The sequence below is a fragment of the Tiliqua scincoides genome, chromosome 4 (assembly GCF_035046505.1).
Source record: "Tiliqua scincoides isolate rTilSci1 chromosome 4, rTilSci1.hap2, whole genome shotgun sequence".
NCBI lineage: Eukaryota > Metazoa > Chordata > Lepidosauria > Squamata > Scincidae > Tiliqua > Tiliqua scincoides.
In genome coordinates, this window is record NC_089824.1 from 221,611,391 (window position 1) to 221,638,260 (window position 26,870).

Consider the following 26,870-nt stretch of genomic DNA (forward strand, 5'->3'; position numbering starts at 1 on the left):
GAGCCTGGAGGCAGTCCATGTGTCACTTCCCTCCAGGTCGACAAGGGGCCCTTGACAAGCACTTTCTGGGTACAGTTCATTGGTTGAGCTGAGTGGCAGGGATAAGCCCTGCTGCATCAGGCCAATGGCCCATCTAATCCAGCTTCTTGTATCAGTGGCCCACCAGATGCCTCTGGGAGCGCACAAGACAAGAGACCTGCATCCAGTTGCCACTCCCCTGCATCTGGCATTCTGAGGCAGGAGGTTGCATAAATTCATCACCGCTTGTCACCTGTGATGAACTTTTCCTCCAAAAATCTGTCCAATCCCCTTTAAAGGCGTCCAGGTCAGATGCCATCACCACATCCCGTGGCAAGAAGTTCCACAGACTAATTATAAACTGGATAAAGAAATATTTTCTTTTGTCTGTTCTTACGCTCCCATCACTCAATTTTAGTAGATATCCCCTGGTTTTGGCATTGTGTGAGAAAGCAGGACATAATCCTCCCCAATAGATACAAATCATTTATTTTTATTTTTAAAATGTTAAGAAAGTGAAATTGAAGAGAGAAAGTTCTGTCCTTTTAGGCATTCCATCAGATCTTTATTACTTAGTCATTAGGAAGGATTTATACCCTGCCTTCCCTGTTTCAAGAATGAAAATATTTGACATTTCTTATTAAATAATTATTAATATGTATTAATAGTAATAGTACTGCAAAGCACTTTTCAAAGTACTTTACACATTACTTCCATAATTCTTAGGCTAGTGTTGTTATCTTCCTACTGCATGGGGGGGGGGGGAGAATGGTGAGGCTCAGTCAGAGATCAAAGGCCATCCACTGGTTTTGTAGTTGAGTTATGATTTAATGCCAGGGTTCCTTAGCTGATGTTCATGTCTCCCAGTCTTCTAGATTTTTACTCAGAAGTACATCCCACTAAATTCAACAGGGCTTGCTCTCAAGCTGAACCCCACTACACAACACCAACTCTCAGCTGTAACAGAGTTGAGAAAACAGAAGCTGTCCCCAGCCTGGTCCCCCCCATCAGTGTCGATATTTCTCCATTTTGGAACTTGGGTACATATGGAGAGAAGAGAATCAACTTTCTAACAAGTTCCGAAGTGGCTCATCAGTCAAGAATGTAGTGCTGGATCTGCTCCAGCAGGGGCTTAATTAAAGTTTTGCTGAGGCTGGCAAAGCACTCAGTTGGCCTGGGGAGGGGCTTTGCCAGCTGAAACACCCAGAGCCCACAAGCTATAATTTCTTGGCAGAGAAAAGGGCCAACTCCTTTGCAGAGCTCATTCAAACAACACAACTAAAATCTGTGCCATTCGTGCATAAGTGACACAGAGGCAAACACTCAATACAGGGCCATAGACACCTTTGGGCCCCAGAAAAGCCAGACAACAGCTTTGCACTCCTTCAGGTCAGCTCCTACAGCCCACTAGCAAAGAGGGCAATTACAAAAGGCCTGTGGGGGCTCCTCCCCACTTCCTCTTTGCCCAGATGCACATTACTAAGTGCCCTCCTCTGCCTGCTCTTCATTTGCCTTCCAACTGCTTGTCCTGCACTGGTTTCTAGAGCAGGAACTCTGTGGTGGCAGGATGAAAGGGAAGGCACACACAGATGTGATGCATCCATGTGCATTCATTTACGTGCACATGCTTTTGAGTCAAGGTGCATTTTCCAAAAGTAGATCTCAAGGACTCTGGAGCATATATGACCTCATGAACCAATTGTCCCCAAGTTGTCCCCAACATCTCCCTCCAAAGCAGACATGAACACACTTGCTAATGTTTCTCTGCAGTGCAGCAGCACCAGCCTCTGGCAGAGATGGGAAAAAGCAAGTAATCATCATACAAGGGAGGAGAGAGAGAAGGATCATGTGACTGCAGTGGAGATGTTCAGTTTGAGGCTGAGCATTTTTTCCAACCCTGCTTCCCTCCCCCCCCCCATTTTGACTTCATGCAGTTTTAGCTATGGGGGAGGTAGCACAGTGTAGCATACCATGTTGGGACTTAGCCCAGGGTTCCTGTTCCCACTCAGGGATGTAGCTCAGTGAATGGAGCTAGTCGCTATGGGCCTAGTTCTGATTTACGTGCCAAAATTGTGACTGCTATCATTTTTTCAGAAGGGAGGCTCATAGAATGGAATATTCCTTCATGCAGAAACCTTCTCCCCATGCTGAAACTGAGCATATCAAGGAGAAGCCCAGGCAAGAACCCTTATTCTCCCTGGCGCACTAGTTTTCTAATGAACATTTCTGTAGGGAGGAGCCTCTTCCCTTCCATCTAAAATGATCCAATTCACACTTTACAGATCCCTCTCAGTTCAACCTGCCTCCGAGTTGTCAGTGAGAATAAAAATGAGAGATCTTTTTTAGCTGCAGTTTTTAGATTACTGTGGTTTTAAGTATTGTTTTCATGTATGCTTTATTATGCATGTTTTAATCCTTTATATTGTTAACTGCCTTGAGCCCCAGGCTTGTTGCCCAGGGAAAGGTGGCATAGAAATCACCAAAATAAAAAACCACCTTCAGTACCGAGGTCCTTGAAGGGCAGATGGTATACATCAAGGGTTGGCAACCTACCGCCTGCAGGCCAGATCCAACCTGGCACCCAAAGTCAACCAGCCCACACTGAGCTCAGCTTGGGAGGCAAAGCATTGCTCCCAGCCAATTTGCTGTGCACTGGACAGGGCTTGGCAGAGGCGCTTGCCCAAGTTCATGGAGTCCCTGTGCCACTAGGTAGCTGGCTCTGCTAGGCCCCATCTAGCCTGCAGCAAATTGTGCAAGGGGCTTTACTTCCCAAGCTGAGCTCCATGCAGCCACTTCCAGGAGTTCAGCAATCAGGGAGTTTGATTATGAATGACATCCTCACCAGCACTTTTGCCCAAAAAGGTCACTGACCCTTGCGATACATCCTGTTTCATCACTTGACCTCTGAAACACTAGTTGTCATTTTAATGATTAGTTGGAAAGCACTCTGTGCACTGAAGATGCTAGAGAGAGAGAACAAGGTGGGCCTCCTTCTGGAGTGAACTTTCGTCGACCACCGATGCAAATGCAGCTACTGATCCATGTGGGAGGCTGCAGCTGCTATGAGAGCTGCCCTCCCATTTCCTCAACAGAAGGAAGAAAATCTCCATGCACACTTCCAACCAAGTGAATGGGCAGCCCACATACATGATTGCAGGCAGCTTGAAGCACTGATACCAGGTCTCTAGTCCTTTTGGGGGTAGTTACAGTCCCTGTAATTCAAGCCTGGTCTACAGATACAACTGAATGAATCACTTCAGACCACAGGTGGGGAAATCTTGGTTTTTTTATTGCTCCCTCATGTAAAACAAACAAAGCCCCTTGCACATCAGTAGGAGGTGGGATTCTAACTTGGCGCACACCTTGCTGGGTTAGATTTCTACACAAAGGATTTTTGTTTTGTAAATAGCAGTGTTCAAAGATGGTCTTCTCACCAGTGGTCTTAAGATGTACAATCCATTCTACCACCTCATTCTGCCATGCATGTAAAATCCAGGCCTCAAGCAATGGGGGTAAGAAGAGATATTCATAAACAAGAATGATGGGACAAGAGCAGCCTTGATGGACTAGAGACAATTTTACCTTATGTTAGAAATGGGCAAACAACTCTGTCCTAGGTTTGGGTGATTAATGCTCACACATTTGTCACAATAATTTACAGAGTTCACTGCCAACTTACAGTGTGGATTCATTTAGCATGAGAAATGCACATCCTTTAGTTTTCAAGTGGAAAAACCAAACCACCACAGAGTAGAAGAATAGCCTGCCTAGGAGCCAGGAAACAGACCCATCTCTGCCTGCAAAGTACTTCTGCTCTATATCAGAGACCTGCTCTCACAGCAGGGGTGGCCTAAGGGTCTGATATCAACTTGGTGGGGAGCCACAATGGATGCACCTTACAGAAGCCCAAAGCAAGCCACTCACAGTGCAGAAGCACCTAAACAGGAAACGTTTTGCAGTGCTTGCCCAGGGCATTCCATACAGTGAAAGAAGAGCTGACAAGGGCCCAGTACAGACTATCTGCATAAAGCAAAAAGGGACTACAAGACAGCATTAAGAATTAGCAGTGAGCTTCTGAGGAATTAACACACAAAAAAAGACAGGCACCCAGATCTAGAACTCCAGAAGTGCCAAGAAATTCCAGTTCTGCTGAGCATAAGCAGCAGCGCAGTCGCACCCCATAGCCAAACTGTTCAACTTGCAGATGTTAAAGCCCCTGTTTCAGGAACAGCCTGGGTTGTTACAGGACATTGAGTGTCACCCCAAGAACAAACAGCCCCTTGACTCTGGAGAAACACTTCCTATCTACATTGCTTCCTTGTGTTACACAAGCAGGTGGCTTTCTAAGGACATGCTGAGTCGGAGGACCTCTGCCTTTGTGGATGGGGGCCATGTGACACCCCAACCTGTGGAGATGGAGAGAAGATGATGGGAAGGAGGCACTGAAGATGGTACAGGGGAAGGGGGGGGTGCTGGGAGATCCAAAGGAGAGAAAGCTTGGCATCCTCCAAGGCCCCAGCTTCCTCCAGACAGTAGAGAGCACACAAATACCCTAACAGAACTTGGTTGGCAACAGAGGCCCCAGCTGAGGGGTTCACTTTATTTAATACATTGAAGGAAGAATGTTGTGGCTGGCTCTGGAGCAGGAGAAGGTGAGGGAGGAGCAGGCACCCTTGACGTGCACCCTTCCCCTCCCACTCAGGGCAGCACAGTCACCTGCTCCAGTCATTATTGGGGGGGATGGGACAGGCACAACAAGCAACTGCTGCTCCTTTCAAAAGTTTGTTTGGTTTAATTTTTTTTTAAGTCCATGGATCAGCACAAAAAAGAAGTGTGGGAAACGCAACTAAGGAGTCCAACTTGAGAGCTTGGAACCCAAGGCCAGGCTGTGGCCTGCACTGCCCACTGCACAGACACACCGGTGCGGTGCACCACGGCACACAGCCAGCAGGCAGGCTCCCTTATATTAACCGCTGGACAATCACAGCGTTGAGGAGGTTGGCTTCCTTCAGGGTCTGGTCCTCATCCAGCAGCTCTTTGTTCGGGAAGGTGGTCATGAGGACGAAGCTGGTGGCAGCCATTGCCGGCCGGGCATCCACGATGAACAGCCGAACGTCACGGATCCTGCCCAGAGGAAAGGAGACCACACGCTGGCCCTGCTGCTCTGATCCCCGCACAGGTGGGAAAACCCCCCACTTGTACCAATATCGGTGCCCCCCCATCAATCCTTCCCATTTGCATTTTGCATTTCCTTTTGCCTCTCTTCCCCCTGCACACACACCTGTGGCTGTGGTTGAATTTCTGGACGAGCCGTCCGCCATCAGCAAGCCGGATTTGAATGTTGGTGGTGGGCTCTGACTCCTCAATGGCGACTGAGGAACTGGCTTTGGCTTCGTTTTCGGCCTGCTGAGAAGGTGAGCTCATGCCCATCACTTGGGGGGCAGTGCTGCAGGAATGGAGGAAGGAGACAGAAGGAATAGCACACAACTTCTGGTTCTTTGTAAGAATTCTCTAGCCATGCCGGTTTCCAGTCACAACTGGTCACAATTAACCTGTGAGAGCATAGATGGAGAACCTGGCTAGCAAGGCACACAGTCAACTGGCTAGTCAGGTGACTCTGGGAAGCCCACAAGCAGGGCATGAAGGCAAGTGCCCTCTCACAGCAGCCTCACAGAACTGCTGTTCAGAGAGGCAGACTTCAAATACAGATGCTCTACTGAGTTACTGTTGCTCAGTAATCCTCAATGTTGGTCCTCTGCTATACCACTTCACATGGTCTACTTATTGGAAGTACCACCAGAAGTAATTGGTGATGACATCACCACCAGTTACTTCTGGGTTGGGAGGCCAGATGTGACGCGACAAACACTCGTAAGAGGCTCAGGGTGGACAGAAGGGCTTTTCCGAGCATGCAAAAAGCATGGTTTGGAACTGCCTGAAGCCAAGCCTCCTACTGCTGTTTGTTGTGTCACATCATTGGTTTTGCTTCTGGGCTGCAGGTGTCCGGGGGTCCCACAAGTACCACCAGACATCATATCAAGTACTACCACTGGTACTCGTGCTACTGGTAGAGAAACACTGCTGTTGCTGATCATCTGTATGAATTTGTACGCCCACTTGTAAAAACCTCTGAGCCCCAGACTACCACCATGTTCTATGGCAGCAAATTCCATGGATTAAATATGTGTTGTGTGGAAAAGTCTTTCCTTGTCTGGTCCTGAATTAAGTGCCAATTAGTTTCACTAAGTGTCCCCCCACCCAAGGTCTGGGGTTATGGGAAATGGAGAAAACTTCTATTCGCTTTCTTCACACCATGAATGACGGCATACAGGAGACTCTTATATATATTGGGCTTCCCTAGCCCATAGGAAGCCACACTGATTTCCTGAGGGCTCCAGAAGAATATGCCGTCCTCTGCAGCAACAATGAGAAGTACATTTACCAACAAAAATGCAAGAGGAAAACTCTTCTGCATGATGGCTGCTTACCTCCCCAGCTTCTGCCCTTCTCCAGTAAAAGCCCGGAAGGCACCTCTGGGTTTCATGAATTCCTCATCACGGTGGTCCTCCAGGTCCAAGTTCACCTGTCCACCACGGGCCAACCGACGAAGCTCTGCAGGGACCTCCCTATGAGAAGCAAGCAAAAGGCCACCCCTCCAGGATGAGCTCAGCCAGTTCTTCCTTCTGTGCGAGGAAGGGGTGGGAGCAGGGATAGCGCTGCACAGAGCCTCTGCCAGTGCAGGAAGCGGTCGGCATGGGTCGCAGGGTGCCCCAAGGTCCCAGGCCCTGTTATTCTCACCCTCTGCGGATGGACTCCAGAAACTGGGAGTTGGAGGGGTCTTGATAGCTCCTCAGCTCTCCACTGTCCAGGCTGAACCCACTCTTCCACAGCTTCAGGACAACATGCACCTGCAAAATGTCCCAGGAGACAGTCATTTCCACAACTCACTAAAGCTGCTTTTCCCTGAGATTCAGCCACTGCCAGGGTTTTAATGCCTGTGTTTGTGTGAAACAGGAAGCTGAACATGGGAAACTGCCTTTTGCCAAGCCCAGTATTACGCATGTCCAACCAGGTCCTGCTACCTTTATATGCTGGAGGTGCCAAAAGGCTGCCCAGGAACTGAAGTCACAAGCAAGAGACCCACACCCTGCCTCAGAACCCACCCTAGAAGTTCCGTACGTACATCTTGAGCAGCGTTCTGCTTCATCTCTCCTGCCACATAAGCGGACTCCTCCTCAGGGGCAGCACCCAGGCGGTACCCTCCGCCCGCGAAGGGCTACAAGAGAAAAAGAACCGTGACTCTGACAAGCAGCTGGGAGAAGCCAAGCAGGACACATCTTGTGCCACCCCAGGAGGATGGCTCTCTAAGAGATCTCTGCCCAGCAAAAACATTTAACTCAAGATGACTCTCCCTTTAACTAAGCCCTCTGCACCTCCCTGTTAATTCCTCTTCTTGCCCCAATGCCTTTTATGCAGGACCAGGAAGAAATGCTCTAGAAAGCATCAATCATATCAGAGCTCTATACCTTTTCATCAGTTTTTCACGGTTTGCAACCATAGGGAATGGGTCACAAGGTATTAGAAGCAGCCCACTTTACAACAAACCCACATTACTGGGGGTGGGATGGCAGAGGGAGCCTGGCCCTGGTAGTTTTGCAACAGCCACTCTTTTTAGAAGGCACAAGAGGAGCCATATTTAACTCAAGCTGGGAGGGGTGGGACATGCGCCTTGCATCCAAAGCCTCCTTATTCTCCCCCACAAAAATTCAAGCAGTATCCATGGCTACTCTCAGCTGCCTCAGAACGCCTCTGCTCAACTCATCTCTCCCCACTCTGGGGATTATAGGCTGACAATCTCTAGTTACCCTGGTAGTTACCCTCTCCTCTGGTCTGTGGTTTGCCACCTCTCCTCCCTCACCCTCTACTAGCCTTATTGTTGCCCCCATCCCATCCCTGTCCCCATGCCTCCTATTTCTGGAATAGTGCTCCCCTCATCTCCCCCAGAAGTCTCCTTTCTATGCCAGCCTATGATTTCTCTTTCCGCTCTTCTCCATAACTGTCTGACAGAAGATCACTCAGCCCGCTCATCTCAACCATCCCTCTCCGGCTTCACTCACAAGCTCCACTTTGCTCAGTATCAGCCCTCTCCTGCCAACTATGTTCCACACTCAGACCAGCAAGGTGCCCGAGGGCCAAGCAAAAGAAACAGGCATCCACCTGAGCGACTAGACCCAGCCTGCCCCGCTCACTTTTGGCCTGCTGCTTTCTCCAGGACTCTTGGCTGCTCTGTCCACGGCCACGGCTCCATGCTCTTTGGCTCCCCGAAACAAATCCTCCACCAGCTCGTTGGGACTCTTCTTTCTTGGAGGACCAACAATCTGCTGTCCACTTCGTTCTGAACCCCCAGCATAAAACCTGAACAGAAAATCACATGCTCTTGTGAGTACATCTCTACACAGGATGCAGTTCAGCCCCTGACTAGGACATGTGCCTATGTCTTGACTGTCACCAACACAGCACAGCTTTCCATACCCTCAGCTACAGCTACCACAACAGTTGCTGACAGCTTTATCTCTGTTAAAAAAAAAAACCAAAACATGTCCTTATTTTTACACTCTCTCTCTCTCTGTAGCTACACAAGCCTTGTTCTCACAAGGGTCACTCGTGAAGTGCATAGATTGAATGTGTTTGAGTGCTTCATACGGCAGTGGCAGCAGCATTTTTCGAAGGGCTCAGGTGAGGAGACTGCCTCCCCACCCACCGCACATCACAGGTGACGGTGCTTTTTGAAGGGCTCAGGTGGGGAGGCTCTGCCTCATCTGCCTCCCCATCCACCGCACATCCCTGGTGCCCCCCGTCTCTCTACAGACATTTGCACACTATGCTGTTCCACAGTGTTTATGTTGCAGGTCACTCTTTGACCTGCTATAAACATGAGGGCAACGGTACAAAGAGGAGTTTGCTAGTCACTTCCTGACAGGCTCATCTATAGGGCAAGTAGAATGCAGGTCCTTGTGTTCTGTGCCCAGAGATTACAGCATGTCATGATTCTGCAGGGGCGGATACCCTCATAATGTGCCACTGGGAGCAGAATTCAGGTTTCTTTCTTTCAGACCCTAATCCCTACAAAGATATGCTTCAAAGTGTGCATCAGTCAAAGCCTGTTGAAATCTCAGAAGTCAGGGGGTGAACAACATTTCTGGTAGCTGTCAGTGGTGGGACTTCAGTGTCCAGAAGAGCTCCTTGACCCTCCTTGTGACTAGCAAAATCAGAACAAGTGTTGCAAATAGTCAAAATGATAAGTTATTCAAAACTAAACATGAATTCAAGTTATTCACACATAATGCAGAACTGAGGGATTCTTGGCACAGAATTTGTACTCTGCTTTAAGTAGCAAGACACACAACTCTGCTTGTGTCAGGAAAACCCAAAAAGCCTGCTCCCCTGCAACAAGAATGAGTCACTCACTATGCACAATCTGGAATGAATGTGCTACAAAGGCAGGGAAGGTCATGCCCTCCCTGAGCGAGAGTCCAGCAGCTGCCTCCACAAAGGAGCCTCCACCCAGCACAGACAGTTCTATAGCAGCCTCAGCGTGAAAACATTTCCAGAGAGACTCTGACAAATGCAGACCTTTCAATTCTGACTGACACCCCTCTCTTCTCCATAAAGTCAAATAGTTCAGGCTTTCAGCCAATGACCAACCTTTGTCCTTCCTCCTCTTCCTCCTCCTCTTCCTGAGCATGGACAAGATCTCGGAATGATGTCACCCTGTGGTCACTGGAGGGACAAAAAAAACACACCTCATACAAAATAAATCAAGCTTTTCCAAATACATTGTTTCTGTCTCCCAATGACTAAAAGCTTCACCCTGCAGTTTGTTGCACAATACACAAAGAGGCAGGACAGCACCAGGGCACCAGCACAGCATAGTACTCAGGGTGTTCAACACTGCAACCAGGCCCTGCAAAGCCTTGCTAGAGTCAAATCTGGACTGAGGGGAGGTACTGGTAGGGGTAGGATGGAGGAGAGGCAATACAGAGTGCTATTAGATCCATCCCTCGGTCAACAGGACCAAGGGATGCCTCCCCACCCATCCTCTTTGTACAGATGCAACACAGCAGCTACAGTATTGGGCATCAGCAAACAGATCACAAGAGAGCAATTAGAAATAGGATACCAACCAGCTGCTGTGGCACCCAAAGGATCAGGTTGCATTCATGCTTACTACAGCTTAGCAAGAGAATTCTTGTTATTAAGGGCAGAGATGGAGGGCTTCTCTCTTGGAAGGACCCTGAGGGAATATAGCAGAACACAGGAGTCTTGCTGGAACAGACCAAAGAGCTATCATATCCAGCCAGATGCTTCCAGGAAGCACCCAGTCAAGGTATGAAGGCAGCACCCTCTCCCACCACTGCTCCTCAGTGAATGGCACTTCGTGGCATACTGCCTCATGGAACAGCAACAGAACCCCCCCCCCAAGCAATCTGCCCGATTTTCCTTCACATCCATCTATCCATAACTTGTGGAAGGCAACTGCATAAATTACTTGCAAATTGGGTGAAGTAGTACTCTGTCTTGCCTGTCCTGAATGTCCTGCCAACCAATTTCATTGGTTGACCCCAAATTCCAGTATTATGTGGGAGAAAAACTGTTCACTTTCTTTATACCAGAATAAAGCTTTACGATCTTTAACATCCCTCCCTCCCGCCCCCAATCTTTTTTTTTATGGAATAAAAAGCTCAAATAGCCCACAGGAGCTCCAATCACCTGCTGTGCATCTTTGTGTGCTATGACACACTTTCAGGCTCTGTGGTGGGGAAAGCCAGGCCACTTAGAGTCGGGGCTCTGGAGGGATGGCACAGTTGTGTCACCAAGGACAACACTTGGCATATCTGGAAGGAAGTTAATGGGTGGGTTCAAGGCCATGGCTGGAGGGCGGACTGAACTCCATGCCACCCCTGCACTTGTCAATTGCTGGAGCTCCTGCTTCTTTATGCAAATTTTGCATCCTGGTTTTGTTGTTCATCACATTACAATGCAATGAAATGTTTGGCATTTGCAATTTCACCTGCCATAGCAAGAGCTCCTTATCTTAGCCCACTTGAAACCACAATGAAAAGGAGCACACAGAAACATCCCCTCAGACACCATCTACTCTCAAACCTCTTGGGAGAGCCCATGAAGTTCAACACACCAAAAGAGTCTCACCAAGATCTGTTGACCCCTGAAGATATGAGGCCTAAGACAGTGCGGTCAGGGCTGGCAGTGAGTGTGCCCAACTGCAATGGAAGATGGGAGCCAGGGTGGGCCTTGTCTCAACAGTGAGGAAGGGGCTGACTCAGAAGAGCTGGCTCACTCAATATAAACTCTGGGTCGACCTGTGATTAGGCTCAGTGATGGTGAGGTGGCTGGCAAGGAACCTAGCCTGCCTGTGAGTCCCAACACGAGCAACCTGTGGCCAGGGAGGGAGAAGAGGGTGCCATAACCCCCTGATCTGAGGCCATCTGTGCCCAAGACATCCTGCAGGGGGTTCAAGGGGCACTCCCCCTGGGCCTTCTGCAAAGCCCACTTGCAGAGCTAGCAAGCCCGGTCACGCCTGGGGTACAGACACTGCCTCACGGGCTCTCTTATTAAACCAGTAAAACAGTGAAGACACACACAGTACAGAGTGAGTAAACCCAAGATCCCTCTCAATGACTGCATAACCAAGCAGGAATATGAGGACAAGTCTCTTAACTGGGCTGGAACATGTGGATATTAGCGTATGATTTTGTCATTTGCCCCACAGACCATTCTGCTCTTTTGGGGAGTGGCATTATGAAGGTTATCTTTTAAAATTTCTCGTTTTCTTTTCAGTTAAGCTCACAAAACTCCCAGCATCCAACCAAAGCAAAGATCAACATCATTCCAATAGTCCTCCACATCATACAATCTGTGTATGCACCTGCCTGCATACACAGGATAATCCTTTCAAAGCAGGGTCATTCCAAGTCATCCAAGACAGAAGACACTGGTCCACCTCCCTGGAAGCATCAACTCTGACAGATAATAATAATAATAATAATAATAATAATAATAATAATAATAATAATAATAATATACAGTATTATATTATATACAGATAGCAGCACTCAAGCTTAGACAGGAGCCTGACGAGCTCCCGATAACCAGAAATGTGCAAGACTGAACCTACAACCTTCGACCTTCTGCATGCAAAGCAGAAAGGTAAAAAACACTCTGCAAACACAAGCATGTATGTTAAAATTTGTTATGCCACTTATTGCTTTGTTCAACACAAAAAAGTAAAATGTTAGTTTTAAAACTTACCCACATTCTAGCCACCCTGAATATGCGCATATTTCCAAGAATGTATCTTCCTGAAAAGGCATATCTACTCTGCCCCGTTCTAGTTTACCATCAGTGCCTCCACAGGAACTGTAATTTTGTGAGGGGGCTAGGGATCTCTAGCACAGTATTCTCAAAGCCTTCACAAAGTTATGATTCCTTGTGGGGAGAAAGTGAGGACAGTTCTCTATAAAGCTTGTAAAACCGACACGCCCTCAGGCAAAGCAGTCTGATCTCACCTGGGTGCAGTGCCTCTAGTGACGGAGCTGGGAGCTGGCTGGGGGAGCGTGATGATATCCTCGTCACCCCCATCTTCATAGAAACTGGCCAGGGCAATCTGCAAGGAGAGATCCACAGTCGTTTTGGTGAAATAGCACAATCACCTCGTCCACCCAGGAGGGCAAAAATACTATCTTCAATTAACCCACAAGCTGGCAGTTTCCATGCTATAAACCAAGCCCAGAGGTCAAACGCTACAGAAAATTCCCTTGGAAAGCATCCAAGCTCAGGTAAAGCTAGGGAGGCTTCCAATATTCTCACTGTCACTTTTGTCAACCCCACTTCACTGGAGAGTAATATTTGGAAGAAGGCTGCCTAGGGAAAACAGCTGCTCCAGTGCTGGTGCCATATCTCAGCAGCAAGAAGTTCCTGGCAAACTTTTGATTTACACTGGGAGGAGCTTGAATTGGTCTAAAGAAAATTAAGGACCCCGAAACAACAGGTGCAAAAAAAAAATGCTCACACCCATGGCACACACAATCGTCACTCAGGCTGTGCAGTGGGGTCAGCTCCCCTCCCCGGCACCCATCACCTCAGGAGGCCATTGTCACTCCAAAAGCATTGCCATTATGTAATATTTGTAAGCAATTCTATTGAGTGCTGTATATGGATAAAATTAAATAGATTCCTGCCCACAGTCAGAATAATGAAACTAAAGGGGAAGACTTGGAGAGCACAGAAAACTCTGTAGTCACTGAATGAAACTAAAAGAAATACAAAAAACAAAGAGTACAATGGAATATAATAAACTACGGGCACAAGCCTAACCAGGTCTACTCAGAAGTAAGTCCTACTTTGTTTAATGGGGTTACTCTTAGGAAAGTGTGGTTAGGATTGCAGCCTTTGTGCAAGACTAACAGATCAAGCTAGAACACTGGTTTTCAAACTGGGGTGTCGTGACACCCCGGCCTAAAGGCCCTGGTCCCTGCCCCCTTAAGGGGCAGGGGCAGCGAGGGGGCAGCGACACAATCCCCAGCATTGCAATGGGGTTGCAGGGACTGGGCTTCACTCACTAGTCCCTCCAGCAGCTGCCCTGGAGTGCCAGGAGCCCTGCGCGAGCGCCTGCAGGGCTCCCCAGCCTGCAGAAAGTGAAAATGGAATGATCACGCTCCGCCGCCACAAAACCGGAAGTGGAGCGTGATCGCTCCACTTTCACTTTCTGAAGGCTGGGGAGCCCTGCAGGCTCTCGCGCAGGGCTCCCCGCACCTCAAGGAGGCTGCTGCAGGGCCTGGTGAGTGCATCCCAGTTCCTGCAGCCCTCCCCCGCCTCTGCAAGAACTTACAGCGGTGCAAATTCAACTAGAGAGTTTGAAAACCGCTGAGCTAGACCATCAAAAAGGAAATGAAAGGGGAAAGGAGTTTTAAATACTATTTTAAAGAAGGACAAATAAGGGGCCTGAAAATTGTCAAAAGAGAGGATTTCATGTACCAGGGGCCTAGAGAGAGAGGACAAAGATGAGCATTAGTACAAGGGTGTGCAGTTTTTGTAGGAAATTTGATTTTGGTAAGTGGAAAGAGGAAAATAGAGAAATGGAAACTGACAGATAAGAATAGGCGAGATTATAGAAATACAGTGGCTGGTTGGAACGGAACCACCAGTAGCCACCATGAGTGGCAGAGAAAGCGAAGAGGAGCCACTCTAATCAAAGCAGCAACTCTGGAGGGCTGGTCAGAGATGTCTGGAAGACCTGTGGGTCTGCTACTGAGGAATAACCATGTATTGCTGAGGTATTCAATTTGTACGTCCCGCATCATGGGGAGAGAGGCTGCTCTGCTCTGCTACATGTGCTGCCTCCTGACTTGCTGCTTTTCTGAAGCTGTGAATGAGGTGGGTGGGGCAGCATGAGGCCAGGAGGGTGTGTGAAACATGGTGGGAGAGAAGGCTGGCTGGGCAGGCAGAGGTGCCGCATCTCATCATGGAGCTCTCTCCATGTGCAACCTTGCCCCACGGACTACACTTCCCAGTCTGCTCCTCAACCTGGGCATCCTGGGATTGGTCAAGGCTGCTTGGGAAGGAAGGAGCCAGCCTGCTCCTAGTGGGGGGGGGTGTCCAAATGCCCCAGCCTGCATCCCTCCGTCTTGCTTGGGGGGAACAGGGGTGGCATCTGCATGTTGGGTGTGTGTGAGCAGACCCCATTTACTTTGGGGTGAGTTGTAATCTTGCTGGGTGTGGCTGCAATCCTTTCCACACTTTCCTGGAAGTAAGCCCCATTGCCTCAAATGTGGCTTACTTCTGAGTAGACCTACATAGGCCTGGGGTCTGTGTCAGCTTAACCAAGGATCCTCACCTTTCTCTTTTTTCTTCCCCTTCAAAAAAGAAAAAGTCATTCTTGATGGCTTTGTCTCCAAAAATTGATAAAAAATTAAAATCCCAATTCCTTTTTAGTCATTCCCCTTTTTCCTCCTGCTTCCTTTTGGGGGGGGGGGTACTCTGTTGGCTGCTATTGTAAGACAAAAGGCGCAATCCTAGCTAGGTCTACTCAGAAGTAAGTCCTATTGTGTTCAATGGGACTTACTCCCAGGAAAGTGGGGTTAGGATTCCAGCCAAACAGTCTCTGGGTCTCAGTTTGCATCAGTTTGCAATTAGCAGATACACACAAAACAAAGTCTTCCCCTCCTGCAAATTTGTTACTTCCCCCCTCCCTTTCCAAAACCCTCTAGATGTGCTGCTAACAAACTCAGGGCACAATCCTAACCAGGTCTACTCAGAAGTAAGTCCTATTTTGTTCAATGGGGCTTACTCTCAGGTAAGTGTGTTAGGATTGCAGCCTCAGAGTGCTGGCAGCCTTGTTTCTAGAGTATAATTATAACCTTCACCCCCATTTTGGGGGTAACTGAGGTGAGGTGTAGCCATGGCCAATGGCTACAAGGATCAGGGAGGTGCAAGTCGGAAAAGTTCGAGAACCACTGATGTACTGGAACTCATGCCAGCTGAAGACATAAATCATTGTCTCAGAATTAAACTGTAAATAGGAAACAGGCAGATGGCCCATTTCATGATTTCTCTGTTCTTTAGCACTCTCTTCTGCAATACACACTGTCAGAAAAAGGATGAGAACTGGAAAATTGGCCCACACCCATAAGGGCCAATAAACATTTTGTGTCATGGAGAAGTTACCACAAGTTGATAATCTGGTGTGAAAGGTCAGTCTTGTGAATACATATACAAATAGATAAGTCAGGATTCCCACACCTTTGCTGAACAAACTTTGCAAAAGTTTTCCCAGCCATGAATCTTGATGGGAGAATTCACAAAGCTGCCTCAAAATGCTAATATTGGGACAGGAGCAAATTACATTAACTTTAACTTTTAATTCAGTGCATATCTTCTTATCACATATAATATGAAACTGTTTCCCAATAATATGAATTTTAAAAAAGGAGGTGTGTTAAGTGCCACAATACGTCAATCAATTTCCTAAGCTCTGGAAGCCTTTCAGACCTTTTGCTGCTGTTGGAGGGAAGTGGAAAAGAAGCCCTGTGCCCACCACCTCCTCCTCATTCTTCTGCCCACCTGGCTGCTTACAAAAATCCTGCTTACCGGAGCTGCCGCACAGTGTCCTTGTGTAATGCGTTCATGTATATACAGCACAAGGATGGTGTGTGGGAGCTCCATGTAAGGGGGCAGGATCACTGTGCCTCCGCCTCTTCCTCAACCACTAGACGGGCAAGGAGGACAATGCCACTGCCGTGACAGCACGCACACTAATGCACATGTAAAAGAGGACAGTTGGGCAGCATATGCACCCCTTCCACAGGCAGCATTTTAGCTTGGACCAGGCCTGGCCATTCTTGTCATGACACCTCAGCTTCCCTACCAGAAAGGCCTGGGCAACACACTAAGTCCCCTACTTACAGAAAGGTTAGGTTTTGGAGTCCTGTTCATAATTTGAAACCAACGTGTGTCAGAATAGCCTGTTCTTGCTGGCCCAGCAGAACTGCGCCTGCACTGAAGCACCAGCAAAGGATTACTGTGTCCAGTGGCGTAGCTGGGGGGGCAGAGCACTCAGCCTGGCAGGGAGGTGGGGGAGCGGCCCCTCCCTTCGGAGCCATTCCCGAAGGGAATGGGGCTGCTCGCCCACCTCCCTGCCAGGCTGAGTACTCCGCCCCCCTCCAGCTACGCCACCGACTGTGACTGTGTGAAAGCACCAAGGCAGCCGCCCAACTCAGATGCCTGTTGGGAAGCATGTGTGTGTTTCTCAATGCAAGTGGAAAGTCAACGTCTGAAAGGTGCATTTAAGATGTACAGAGAAATGCTAACAATCCAAATTGAATTGGTAGGAACTAAGCATTGTTTAAAACATATGTGATATGGATACATGTCACAGGCAGTTCTAAATGGTCACAGCATCTTGAGCCACAACCCCAGATACAGAAACACTTGCTTTCCTATGAAAGCAACATGTGAAACAGTCTTAAACTGTGGGAACAAAACAGAATTACTTTCATGGATATGGTTGAAATTGGTCTCAAACAAGCTCCAAGTTACTTCATTCTTGCTGAAACAGTGACAAGTGACCCACTCACTTGAGACAAACAACTTCATCCAAGTAAACAGTTTGCCAAACTCACTGCTTAAGCTATCCTGTAGTACAGTGATGTAGATGAGCAGACAGGTAGTTTGTTCACATTTTCTTGGATGGTCAAGTCTGTGTACTTATCAGCAAGGCTGCATTAATTTTGCAGTATGTTAACTTCTTGGGAACAGGAACATCTACAGAAGCTTGCAAATGTACAAACAACTGGCCTGATGACTCTTACAGCCTGGAGTATTTGAGACTGTTCCAATTATGAAATTCACCTGGAAGCTCCAGCACTGTGCCTAAAAACCTGTTCTTCCAGAAACACAAGTCCCCAAACTGCAAGGCACAGCAGTCTGTGTCATCCAGATCAACATCTGTACCAACTGTATGACTGTACCAACACCACAGTATCTGCACATTTGTAAGGGAACCCCATCAAGAACCATCCAGTTACCCAGCCAACCTACTACCACCTTTTCTCTCTCAGGGAATTGTATATTGTATATGTATATTGGCAACCTTCAGTCTCGAAAGACTATGGTATCGCGCTCTGAAAGGTGGTTCTGGCACAGCGTCTAGTGTGGCTGAAAAGGCCAATCCAGGAGTGACAATCCCTTCCACACCGGGAGCAAGTGCAGTCTGTCCCTGGTCTGTCTCCCTGGCTATGGGCCTTCCTTCTTTGCCTCTTAGCCTCAGACTGTTGGCCAAGTGTCTCTTCAAACTGGGAAAGGCCATGCTGCACAGCCTGCCTCCAAGCGGGCCGCTCAGAGGCCAGGGTTTCCCACTTGTTGAGGTCCATCCCTAAGGCCTTCAGATCCCTCTTGCAGATGTCCTTGTATCGCAGCTGTGGTCTACCTGTAGGGCGCTTTCCTTGCACGAGTTCTCCATAGAGGAGATCCTTTGGGATCCGGCCATCATCCATTCTCACGACATGACCAAGCCAACGCAGGCGTCTCTGTTTCAGCAGTGAATACATGCTAGGGATTCCAGCACGTTCCAGGACTGTGTTGTTTGGAACTTTGTCCTGCCAGGTGATGCCGAGGATGCGTCGGAGGCAGCGCATGTGGAAAGCGCTCAGTTTCCTCTCCTGTTGTGAGCGAAGAGTCCATGACTCACTGCAGTACAGAAGTGTACTCAGGACGCAAGCTCTGTAGACCTGGATCTTGGTATGTTCCGTCAGCTTCTTGTTGGACCAGACTCTCTTTGTGAGTCTGGAAAACGTGGTAGCTGCTTTACCGATGCGCTTGTTTAGCTCGGTATCGAGAGAAAGAGTGTCGGAGATCGTTGAGCCAAGGTACACAAAGTCATGGACAACCTCCAGTTCATGCTCAGAGATTGTAATGCAGGGAGGTGAGTCCACATCCTGAACCATGACCTGTGTTTTCTTCAGGCTGATTGTCAGTCCAAAATCTTGGCAGGCCTTGCTAAAACGATCCATGAGCTGCTGGAGATCTTTGGCAGAGTGGGTAGTGACAGCTGCATCGTCAGCAAAGAGGAAGTCACGCAGACATTTCAGCTGGACTTTGGATTTTGCTCTCAGTCTGGAGAGGTTGAAGAGCTTTCCGTCTGATCTGGTCCAGAGATAGATGCCTTCTGTTGCAGTTCCAAAGGCCTGCTTCAGCAAGACAGCGAAGAAAATCCCAAACAAGGTTGGTGCAAGAACACAGCCCTGCTTCACTCCGCTTCGGATGTCAAAAGGGTCAGATGTGGAGCCATCGAAGACAACAGTGCCCTTCATGTCCTTGTGGAAAGATCTGATGATGCTGAGGAGCCTGGGTGGACATCCAATCTTGGGGAGAATCTTGAAGAGGCCGTCTCTGCTGACCAGGTCGAAAGCCTTCGTGAGATCTATGAAGGCTATAAAGAGTGGCTGTCGTTGTTTCCTGCATTTCTCCTGCAGTTGTCTAAGGGAGAATACCATATCAGTGGTGGACCTGTTGGCTCGGAATCCACACTGCGATTCTGGATAGACGCTCTCTGCAAGTACCTGGAGCCTCTTTAGTACAACTCGGGCAAACAACTTTCCTACAACGCTAAGGAGAGAGATGCCACGGTAGTTGTTGCAGTCACCCCTGTCACCTTTGTTCTTGTACAGCGTGATGATGTTTGCATCCCTCATGTCTTGAGGTACTCCACCTTCTCTCCAGCAGAGACAGAGGATTTCATGCAGGTCAGTGACGATGATCTCTTTGCAGCATTTTAGGACTTCAGCAGGGATGCTGTCTTTTCCAGGTGCCTTGCCAAAGGCAAGGGAGTCCAGGGCCACGTGAAGTTCTTCTAGGGTTGGTTCACTGTCAAGCTCTTCCAGCACAGGCAGGCACTCAATGTTGTTCAGTGCTTCTTCGGTGACTACATTTTCTCTGGAATATAGCTCAGAGTAGTGCTGCACCCAGCGTTCCATCTGCTGCGCCCGATCCTGGATGACCTCGCCTGTGGCAGACTTCAGAGGGGCAATTTTCCTCTGTGTTGGACCTAGGGCCTGCTTGATACCATCATACATCCCCTTGATGTTGCCCGTGTCAGCTGCTATCTGTATCTCTGAACAGAGCTGGAGCCAGTAGTCGTTAGCACATCTCCTGGCAGTCTGTTGGACTTTGCTGCGAGCAGTTCGGAGGACCTGCAGGTTGCGCTCACTGGGACAGGCCTTGTATGCTGCTTGAGCTCTCCTCTTTTCCTCAATGACTGGTGTCAACTCCTCAGAGTGGGCTTCAAACCAGTCTGCCACCTTGTTGGTCTTCTTGCCGAATATGGACAAGGCGGTGTTGTAAACGGTATTCTTGAAATGTTCCCATCTGTTGGATGCGTTTGCGTTGGCCGGGCCTGGAAGAGATTCCTCAAGCGCTTGTGCAAATTCCTCCACTTTTCTCTGATCCCGGGTCTTGCTGGTATCAATGCGAGGTCTTCCTTCCTTTTTCGTGTGATACAGTCGCTTTGTTTGCAGTTTCACTCTGCTGCACACCAGGGAGTGGTCAGTGTCGCAGGCAGCACCATGATAACTGCGTGTGATCTTGATGCTGGGAAGGCTGGAGCGTCTGGTGAGGATCAGGTCGAGCTGGTGCCAGTGCTTTGATCTTGGATGTCTCCAAGAGACTCTATGTTGGGGCTTTGTGTTGAAGAACGTGTTGCTGACACAGAGACCGTGATGACAGCAAAACTCTAGCAGGCGTTGGCCATTTTCGTTCAGGGAATTGGTATACTAATTTTCCTTGGATGCACTATTTCGGAATTAATGGCTTAAGCACCACTATAATGAAGGCTGAATTCAAGAAGGACCAGAAATCCATCTGTGTCTCCCATCCAACATCTTAAACATATAACAAAAGGCAAAAGTGACAGAGAAACAGAAAAAACAGCAATGACCACCTACTCTCCATATCTGAATGCAGAGTGAGCAAAAAAGCAGAGCTCTCTCTGGGGAACAGAGGCATTTTGCACATGTTTGGCCAAGAGGATAGGAGCTGGATCTGTTAGCCAAAGAGAAAGTCATTAAAGGGGCAAAATGCGATCAAAGCAGGAGTCTCCAAACTTTTCAGTTTGAGGGCCAAATCATAGCTACTTAGTATGTTTCATACGTTTTTGCAAGTCAAAAAAAATCAGTTTTATAATGAATGAATGAAATTTAAATGAATAAGTTTTACTTGAATTTTTTTTTGTAACCAGCATGATATGATTCAAAACAAAAGAGAAATGTGACTTACAAAGAAACAATACCACGCTCAAACTGAGAAATTATATACGATAAAATATCAAATTTTAAATTAGGAAATGCTCTGATAAAATAGATAAGTTGCTGTGGGCCAGACAAAATCTTGTGGTGGGCAAGATATGGCCCCCAGGCTGCAGTTTGGAGACCCCTGATCTAGGGTAAGAGAAAAAGTGGTGACTCCCATGCGAAGAGGCACAGAAAAAGAGACACCTGAAAAAGCACATTTCCCCCTTCTCACAAGTGTGCAAAAGGGATGGTGCACAAGTGGGAGGGGAGAAAGAGGTTTGCTCTGCTCAGAAAGGGGCAGAAATGAGGACAAGTTTTGTTTGTTTGTCAGATCAAACACACTAAAGCTACAAGCAGGGTTTGAAAGTTCTCCATGGGCATTTGGAATTCAGAAGTGTGATGTTACTAAACATGGAAGTTCCATACATGGATACTCTGGTTCAGAAGACCCCCACTAGATCAGGTAAAGGGCCCATCTAGTCCAGCTTCCTGCATCTCACAGTAGCCCACCAGATGCCTCAGAGAGTACACAAGACAACAAAAGACTTGCATCCAAGTGTTCTCCCTTGCATGTGGCATTCAGAGACAAATGACATCTAAAACCAGAAGGATGCACAAGAAATCTGTCCAATCCCCTTTTAAAGGCATGCAGGCCAGACACCAACACCACATCCTGCAGCTAGGAATTCCACAAATTGTACATACCCATCACGGCTTGTAACCTGTGATGAACTTTTTCTCCATGAATTGGTCCAATCCCTTGTGAATGGCACTTAGACCAGACACCCTCACCATACCCTGTAGCAAGGAGTTTCACAGGTTAATTAGCCTATACCTATCAAGGCTTGTAACCTGTGGTGGACTTTTCCTCCATCAATCTGTCCAATTCTCTTTTAAAGGCATCCAGGCCAAGCACCACCCCCACATCCTGTAGCAAGGAGGTCCGCAGACCCAGGGCACGCTGGCTAACACCCCTTGCCAGACCTCTGCTTCACCAGGAACGCGCTTAGACCCTTTTGACAGCCACAGGAGCAGCAGCCCCGGTCGAATCCAGTGGCTGCCAATCCCCACCAGTTCATTGGGCACCGTGTGAAGAAGGAGCCCCCTCTTTCTTTGGTCCGTCTCGCACTCCTGACCTGTGAGATACAGGAAGCTGGACTAGATGGGCCTTTGCCCTGATCCAGCAAGGCTGCTCTTAGGTCCCTTCCAAGAGGTGCCACCCCACTCAAGGCCTGGCATCTGGAGGCCAGGAATGCAACTGGGGGGGGGGGAGAGTGGTGAGGCCTCCCTTGGGAGTGGGGGATGGACAGACGGAGAAATTGGGGAGGGGGAGGCAGAGGTGCAAGTGGTGGCTGTGATGGGGGCCACTGAGGGGGGGCCTGGAGGGGGAAGAGGACTGAGAAACTGGGGAGGGGAGGAAGGGGTGCAAGGGGGGCTGTGATGGGGTCACTGAGAGGAGGGGCTCTGGGCTCCAGAGGAAAGAGGGATGCTTCCCCCACACACAAGGGAAAGTGGGGGCTGTGGCGTATCCAGAGGGAGCAAAGCACTAAGACTTGCAGGGGGCCTCAGGGGGGCGTGCAAGGGCCCTCCTTCGGAGCCCTATGGCTCCGTTTTGCCTCCCCCGCCCGGAATGGCTCCGAAGGGGGCCTTGCACGCCCCACTGAGGCCCCCTGCAAGACTTAGTGCTTTGCACCCCTGGCTACGCCACCGATGGGGGAAAGGTGGGAGGGGCCTCCCCCCGCCCCCCCGCGGGACACCCTACCTGCAGGTCTCCCCCCGCCGACTCCAGGAAGAAGCGCGCTCGCTCCTCCTCGGCCCCGGTCACGGCCACGAACTCCCTCAGCGCCTCCTCCCGGTCCGCCATCTTGCCCGGTACAACCGCGAAACCGCTCCGGCCGCGCCCTCCAGCTCTATCAGCCGCACGCTGTCACCGCCGAAGCCGCTCCGGGCAGAAACAAAAACCCCGCGCGGAACCTTCCTTCCCCCCGCGCGGCAGCAGCGCCACCTGCTGCCTGGCGAAGGAAATGACCTGAGCGCACGCGCAAGGATGCGCCAGGCAGCCCGAACCGGATGCGCATGCGCCAACACTGGCGCTTTGGGGGCGGGGCTTCAGCTCCCCTTCGCTCCAATGGTAAGCGCCACTCAGGGATGTCAAACCCCTTGCATACAGAGGACCAAAGTCAGCAGCCACGGTGCCTGCTGGGGGCTGGAAGTGACGTCATTAAGCAGGAAGTGATGTCATTGGCAGAAAATGATGTAATTAAGTGGATGATGGCCAGAAATAAGCAGTTTGTTCTCGCACAGAAACTCAGGAGCTGCACATGACAGAAGGGAAAATGTGCCAGGGACATGCGGTGGGTGGGGAGGCAGGTGAGGCAGTCTCCCCACTGGGTCCTTTCAAAAGCACTGCCACTATGTGTGGCAAGTGAGGCACAGCCTCCGCACTGGAGTCCTTTGAAAAGTGCCGCCACCGTGTGAGGTGCAAGCACAAACACGTGGGTTGAGTGTGCTTGAGCACCTCACACAGGCGGCGCTTTTCGAAGGACTCCGGTGGGGAGGCTCTGCCTCACCTGCCACACCTCACATGGTGGCAGCGCTTTTCAAAGAACCCGGGTGGGAAGGCTCTGCCTCACCTGCCTCCCCAGACACCACACATCTGAAATGTGCAAATCTTGATCATTTTTGTTCGTTGGTTCAACCTTTATTTGACATAAATATTTGGTAAATAAGGTCTTTGAACAGATACCGTACCGAGAATAGAGACCTAAGCAATACAGATATACATACAGGGTGAACCAAAAGTAGGTGAACAGTAAATGATAACATTTATTTTGAGATTACATATACAGTTATATTTTGAGATTACATATAGTTATATTCACTAATACAATTAAATATAACTTAATATAACACAAACGCCATAGTTATAATGAACACCATTGTTATAGTATAACCCTAACGCAAACCCTATTCCACCTACTGTCCACCTACTTTTGGTTCACACACACACACACACACATATAAGTGCACACAAATACATACAAACATAACATTATACATACATGCATATATTAATTAAAAAACAGAAAACAGCCAATTACAGACTTTGCCAGGATGTGATCTACTCAATGGTTACTTGGGACCAATAGTTTGGCTCGGTTCAAGTTACTCAGGTTTAGAAACTGTGCAGCTGAAAGGGTTATATGCTCGTCATCACCCCCAGAAGGTACTGAATTATAGCATTCTCTGAATACCCTGTTTAGCACTGAGCAAGGGAGAGAGAAATTGATGTCTTAGCACTTGATATTTAGGACAGCACAGCATAATGTGTATAGATGATTCTACTTCGCCTAAGAAGCAGTTACACAAACATTCTCCCCTGGAGGCATTTCTAAATCTGCTGAGTAGGTCATTAGAAGGGGTCACATTACAACTTGCCAGTGTGAAAGCCCTCCTCTCCAGACTGGGGGGGGGGTATATTAGGAGGGACAGATATTTTGGTTGTTGACCAAATGTAATTTTAAGTTAGAAATTCAGCTGGGAACATTTTTTTTGTGCTGCACCTAAACTCTCTTGCCTCTCTATGTCATGTAGTCTGGTTGTCATAAGCCTGATAATAACCTCAGGAGAGGGAGCCCCTTGTAGATCAACCTCAAGTTCCATCTGTTGGGTTTTTTTATAGAATAGGGCTAGGCAAGGAGTTATCATTGGATCGGCCAACAGCCCCTTTAGAAGCAAATCACGATCAGCCCTGAAAAAGACTTTGGCCCAGTATTTTTAAAAACTGGACTATGCCAATCTATGTTGACCTGACTCCAGGCAGAGTGCTGCATATGGAACACAATGCAGTAAGCCAAAAATTTTGTAAAGGAATTTAGACTGGACCCTTTCAACTATGCCGGCACCCATACAGGGATGCCATATAAAATTTGAGGTATGACTTTGGCATTAAAAGCTTGCAAAGCAGCTGGTACAAATGAATTGCCCCAAGAAAAGAAAAAATGAGTTATGGCTTGGACAGCTGGTTTGAATGAATTAATTGCAATCGAATGATGGGAGGACCAGGAATGCTTATAATGAAACCGAAAGCCAAGGTACTGGAATTCCTTGACCTGCTGTATTAGTTTTCCATTGAAAAGCCAAGACTGTGGTTTTAAGTTCCCCAAAACCACTATTTTTAGACTTTAGGCAGGAGGTCTGGTCTAGAGGGTAGAGCCTCTGTTTGCCTGAAGATAACATCCAAAGGTCGCTAGTTCGAGGCCACGGGCACCGTGCAACCTTGAAGCAGCTGACAAGCTGAGTCAAATTCTTCCATTTGCTCTGAGCGTGGGAGGATAGAGGCCAGATCAGAACGAAACATCTGAATTGTTGTAGCTCTTGAAAGATAGAGCCTTCTTTCAATTGTAAAAATCCCTACAGGGATTTAAATTAGCCTGCCTATGTAAACCGCCTTGAATAACGTCTAAGGAGAAATCTGAGGACCTAGAAAGGTGGTATATAAATACCTGTATTATTATTTTTTTCATAATTTATCTGCAGTTGCGAGATATTCAATACAGGCTTTGACCAGTCTTCATAGGCCTATTTTTGTACAGATTAGAGCCATGTCACCAGTATATAAAAGGGAACATCCACCAATCCCAATTTGAGACAATATGTGTCAAACTTTGTTAGGAAGGGGCCAAGTCATTGATGAAAATGTTGTACAGGATCAAGAGACCACTGACACCAAGCTAAGTTTAAGGCTTTTATTAGGAGGAATGAAACCTGAACCAAACAAATCAAAATGACCTTGTTCCAAATTCCCTGAGGCAGACAGGCTTGAGGCAGCAGGACTTGAGGCAAGCCAGGCAAAGGCTGGGTGGTTGTTCCCTTCTCTGGTTCTCAGAGGCTCTCCTAGGGGCTCCTTCTTGCAGCTCTCTCCTCAGCTCCTTTCTGTAGGTTTGATTTCTCCCAGCAGCTCCTCTTCCTGAAGATCTCTCTTCCTCCCTCAGAGCTCAGGTTTTGGCTCCATTCTGCAGCTTGGTCTCTCCCAGCTTGCTCCTTGCAGCTTGTCTTCCTTGGAGGTCTCTGCAGCTTGCTCTTCCAGCTCCTTCTCTGCAGACACTCCTCATAGCAGCTCTTCCCTGGTGGTCTCTGAGCTCTCTGTGCTGGTGCAGCCCCTTTTATAGCCTCAGTGGCTCTGCACACAGCAGCCTCTACCTTTTTTCCTGTGGTACTGCAGCCTTCTCTCCTGCAGCAGTTTTCCATTTGGTCCTCCAACTCTCAAGGGCTTGCTACAAGGTACTCAGCAAGTGAGCCTATTGGCTCAGACAAAATTTCATAACTATTGGCTCAGACAAACTCAGACTGACTGTCTATTGGCTCATGAAAGGCACAGGCTAGGATCCTCTCAGGCCAACTTACAGCAGTCAACTGAGCCCAAGTTCTGCACGTATCAAAAAGAATAAACAAAATGGGTACCAGCACACAACCCTGCTTGACCCCCTTGTTAATTGGGATTGGAGCTGAAAGGTGATCCTGCAGGGATAATTTCACTTGGCAAGAGGTATTTAGGTGGAGGATATGAATTAATTCTAATAATCTTTTATCGAGTCCCATCTTCTCAAGTTTTTCCCAGTTTGTCTCTATCAATAAAATCGAAAGCAGACTTTAGGTTCAGAAATGCCACATAAAGTTAAGATTTATTTTGAGTCACCTGTTTGAAAATTAAGTGGGACAATATTACACAGTGGTTGATTGTGGACTTGTTTGGCCTGAAGCTTGCTTGTTCTGGGCCTATGATGTTGTGATCAGATATCCAGGAAGAGAGTTTCCTCAGTAAATGGGATGCATACGTTTTCCCTGCAACATCCAGAAGGCCTATCAGCCTGTAACTGGAAGGAAGATTCTTATTTCCTTTTTTGAAAATAGGGACCAAAATTGATCTAGTCCACAATTCTGGAATTACTCCAAATTTATCAATTCTTGTAAATAAATGGTTGGCAACCT

General features: G+C 48.3%; 1 protein-coding gene across 1 annotated transcript; it reads right to left on the bottom strand.

The window, feature by feature from the left end:
• Positions 1 to 4,704: 4,704 nt before the first annotated feature.
• On the bottom strand, positions 4,705 to 22,767 carry NSFL1C (NSFL1 cofactor). Its single transcript, XM_066623601.1, has 9 exons — positions 22,642 to 22,767; positions 12,606 to 12,703; positions 9,724 to 9,798; positions 8,268 to 8,433; positions 7,202 to 7,294; positions 6,817 to 6,926; positions 6,507 to 6,644; positions 5,300 to 5,464; positions 4,705 to 5,142 (listed from the first exon to the last, which is right to left on the bottom strand). The coding sequence occupies exons 1-9, from the start codon at positions 22,741 to 22,743 to the stop codon at positions 4,980 to 4,982; spliced, it is 1,110 nt and encodes a 369-aa protein (XP_066479698.1). The 5' UTR covers positions 22,744 to 22,767; the 3' UTR covers positions 4,705 to 4,979.
• Positions 22,768 to 26,870: the final 4,103 nt, after the last annotated feature.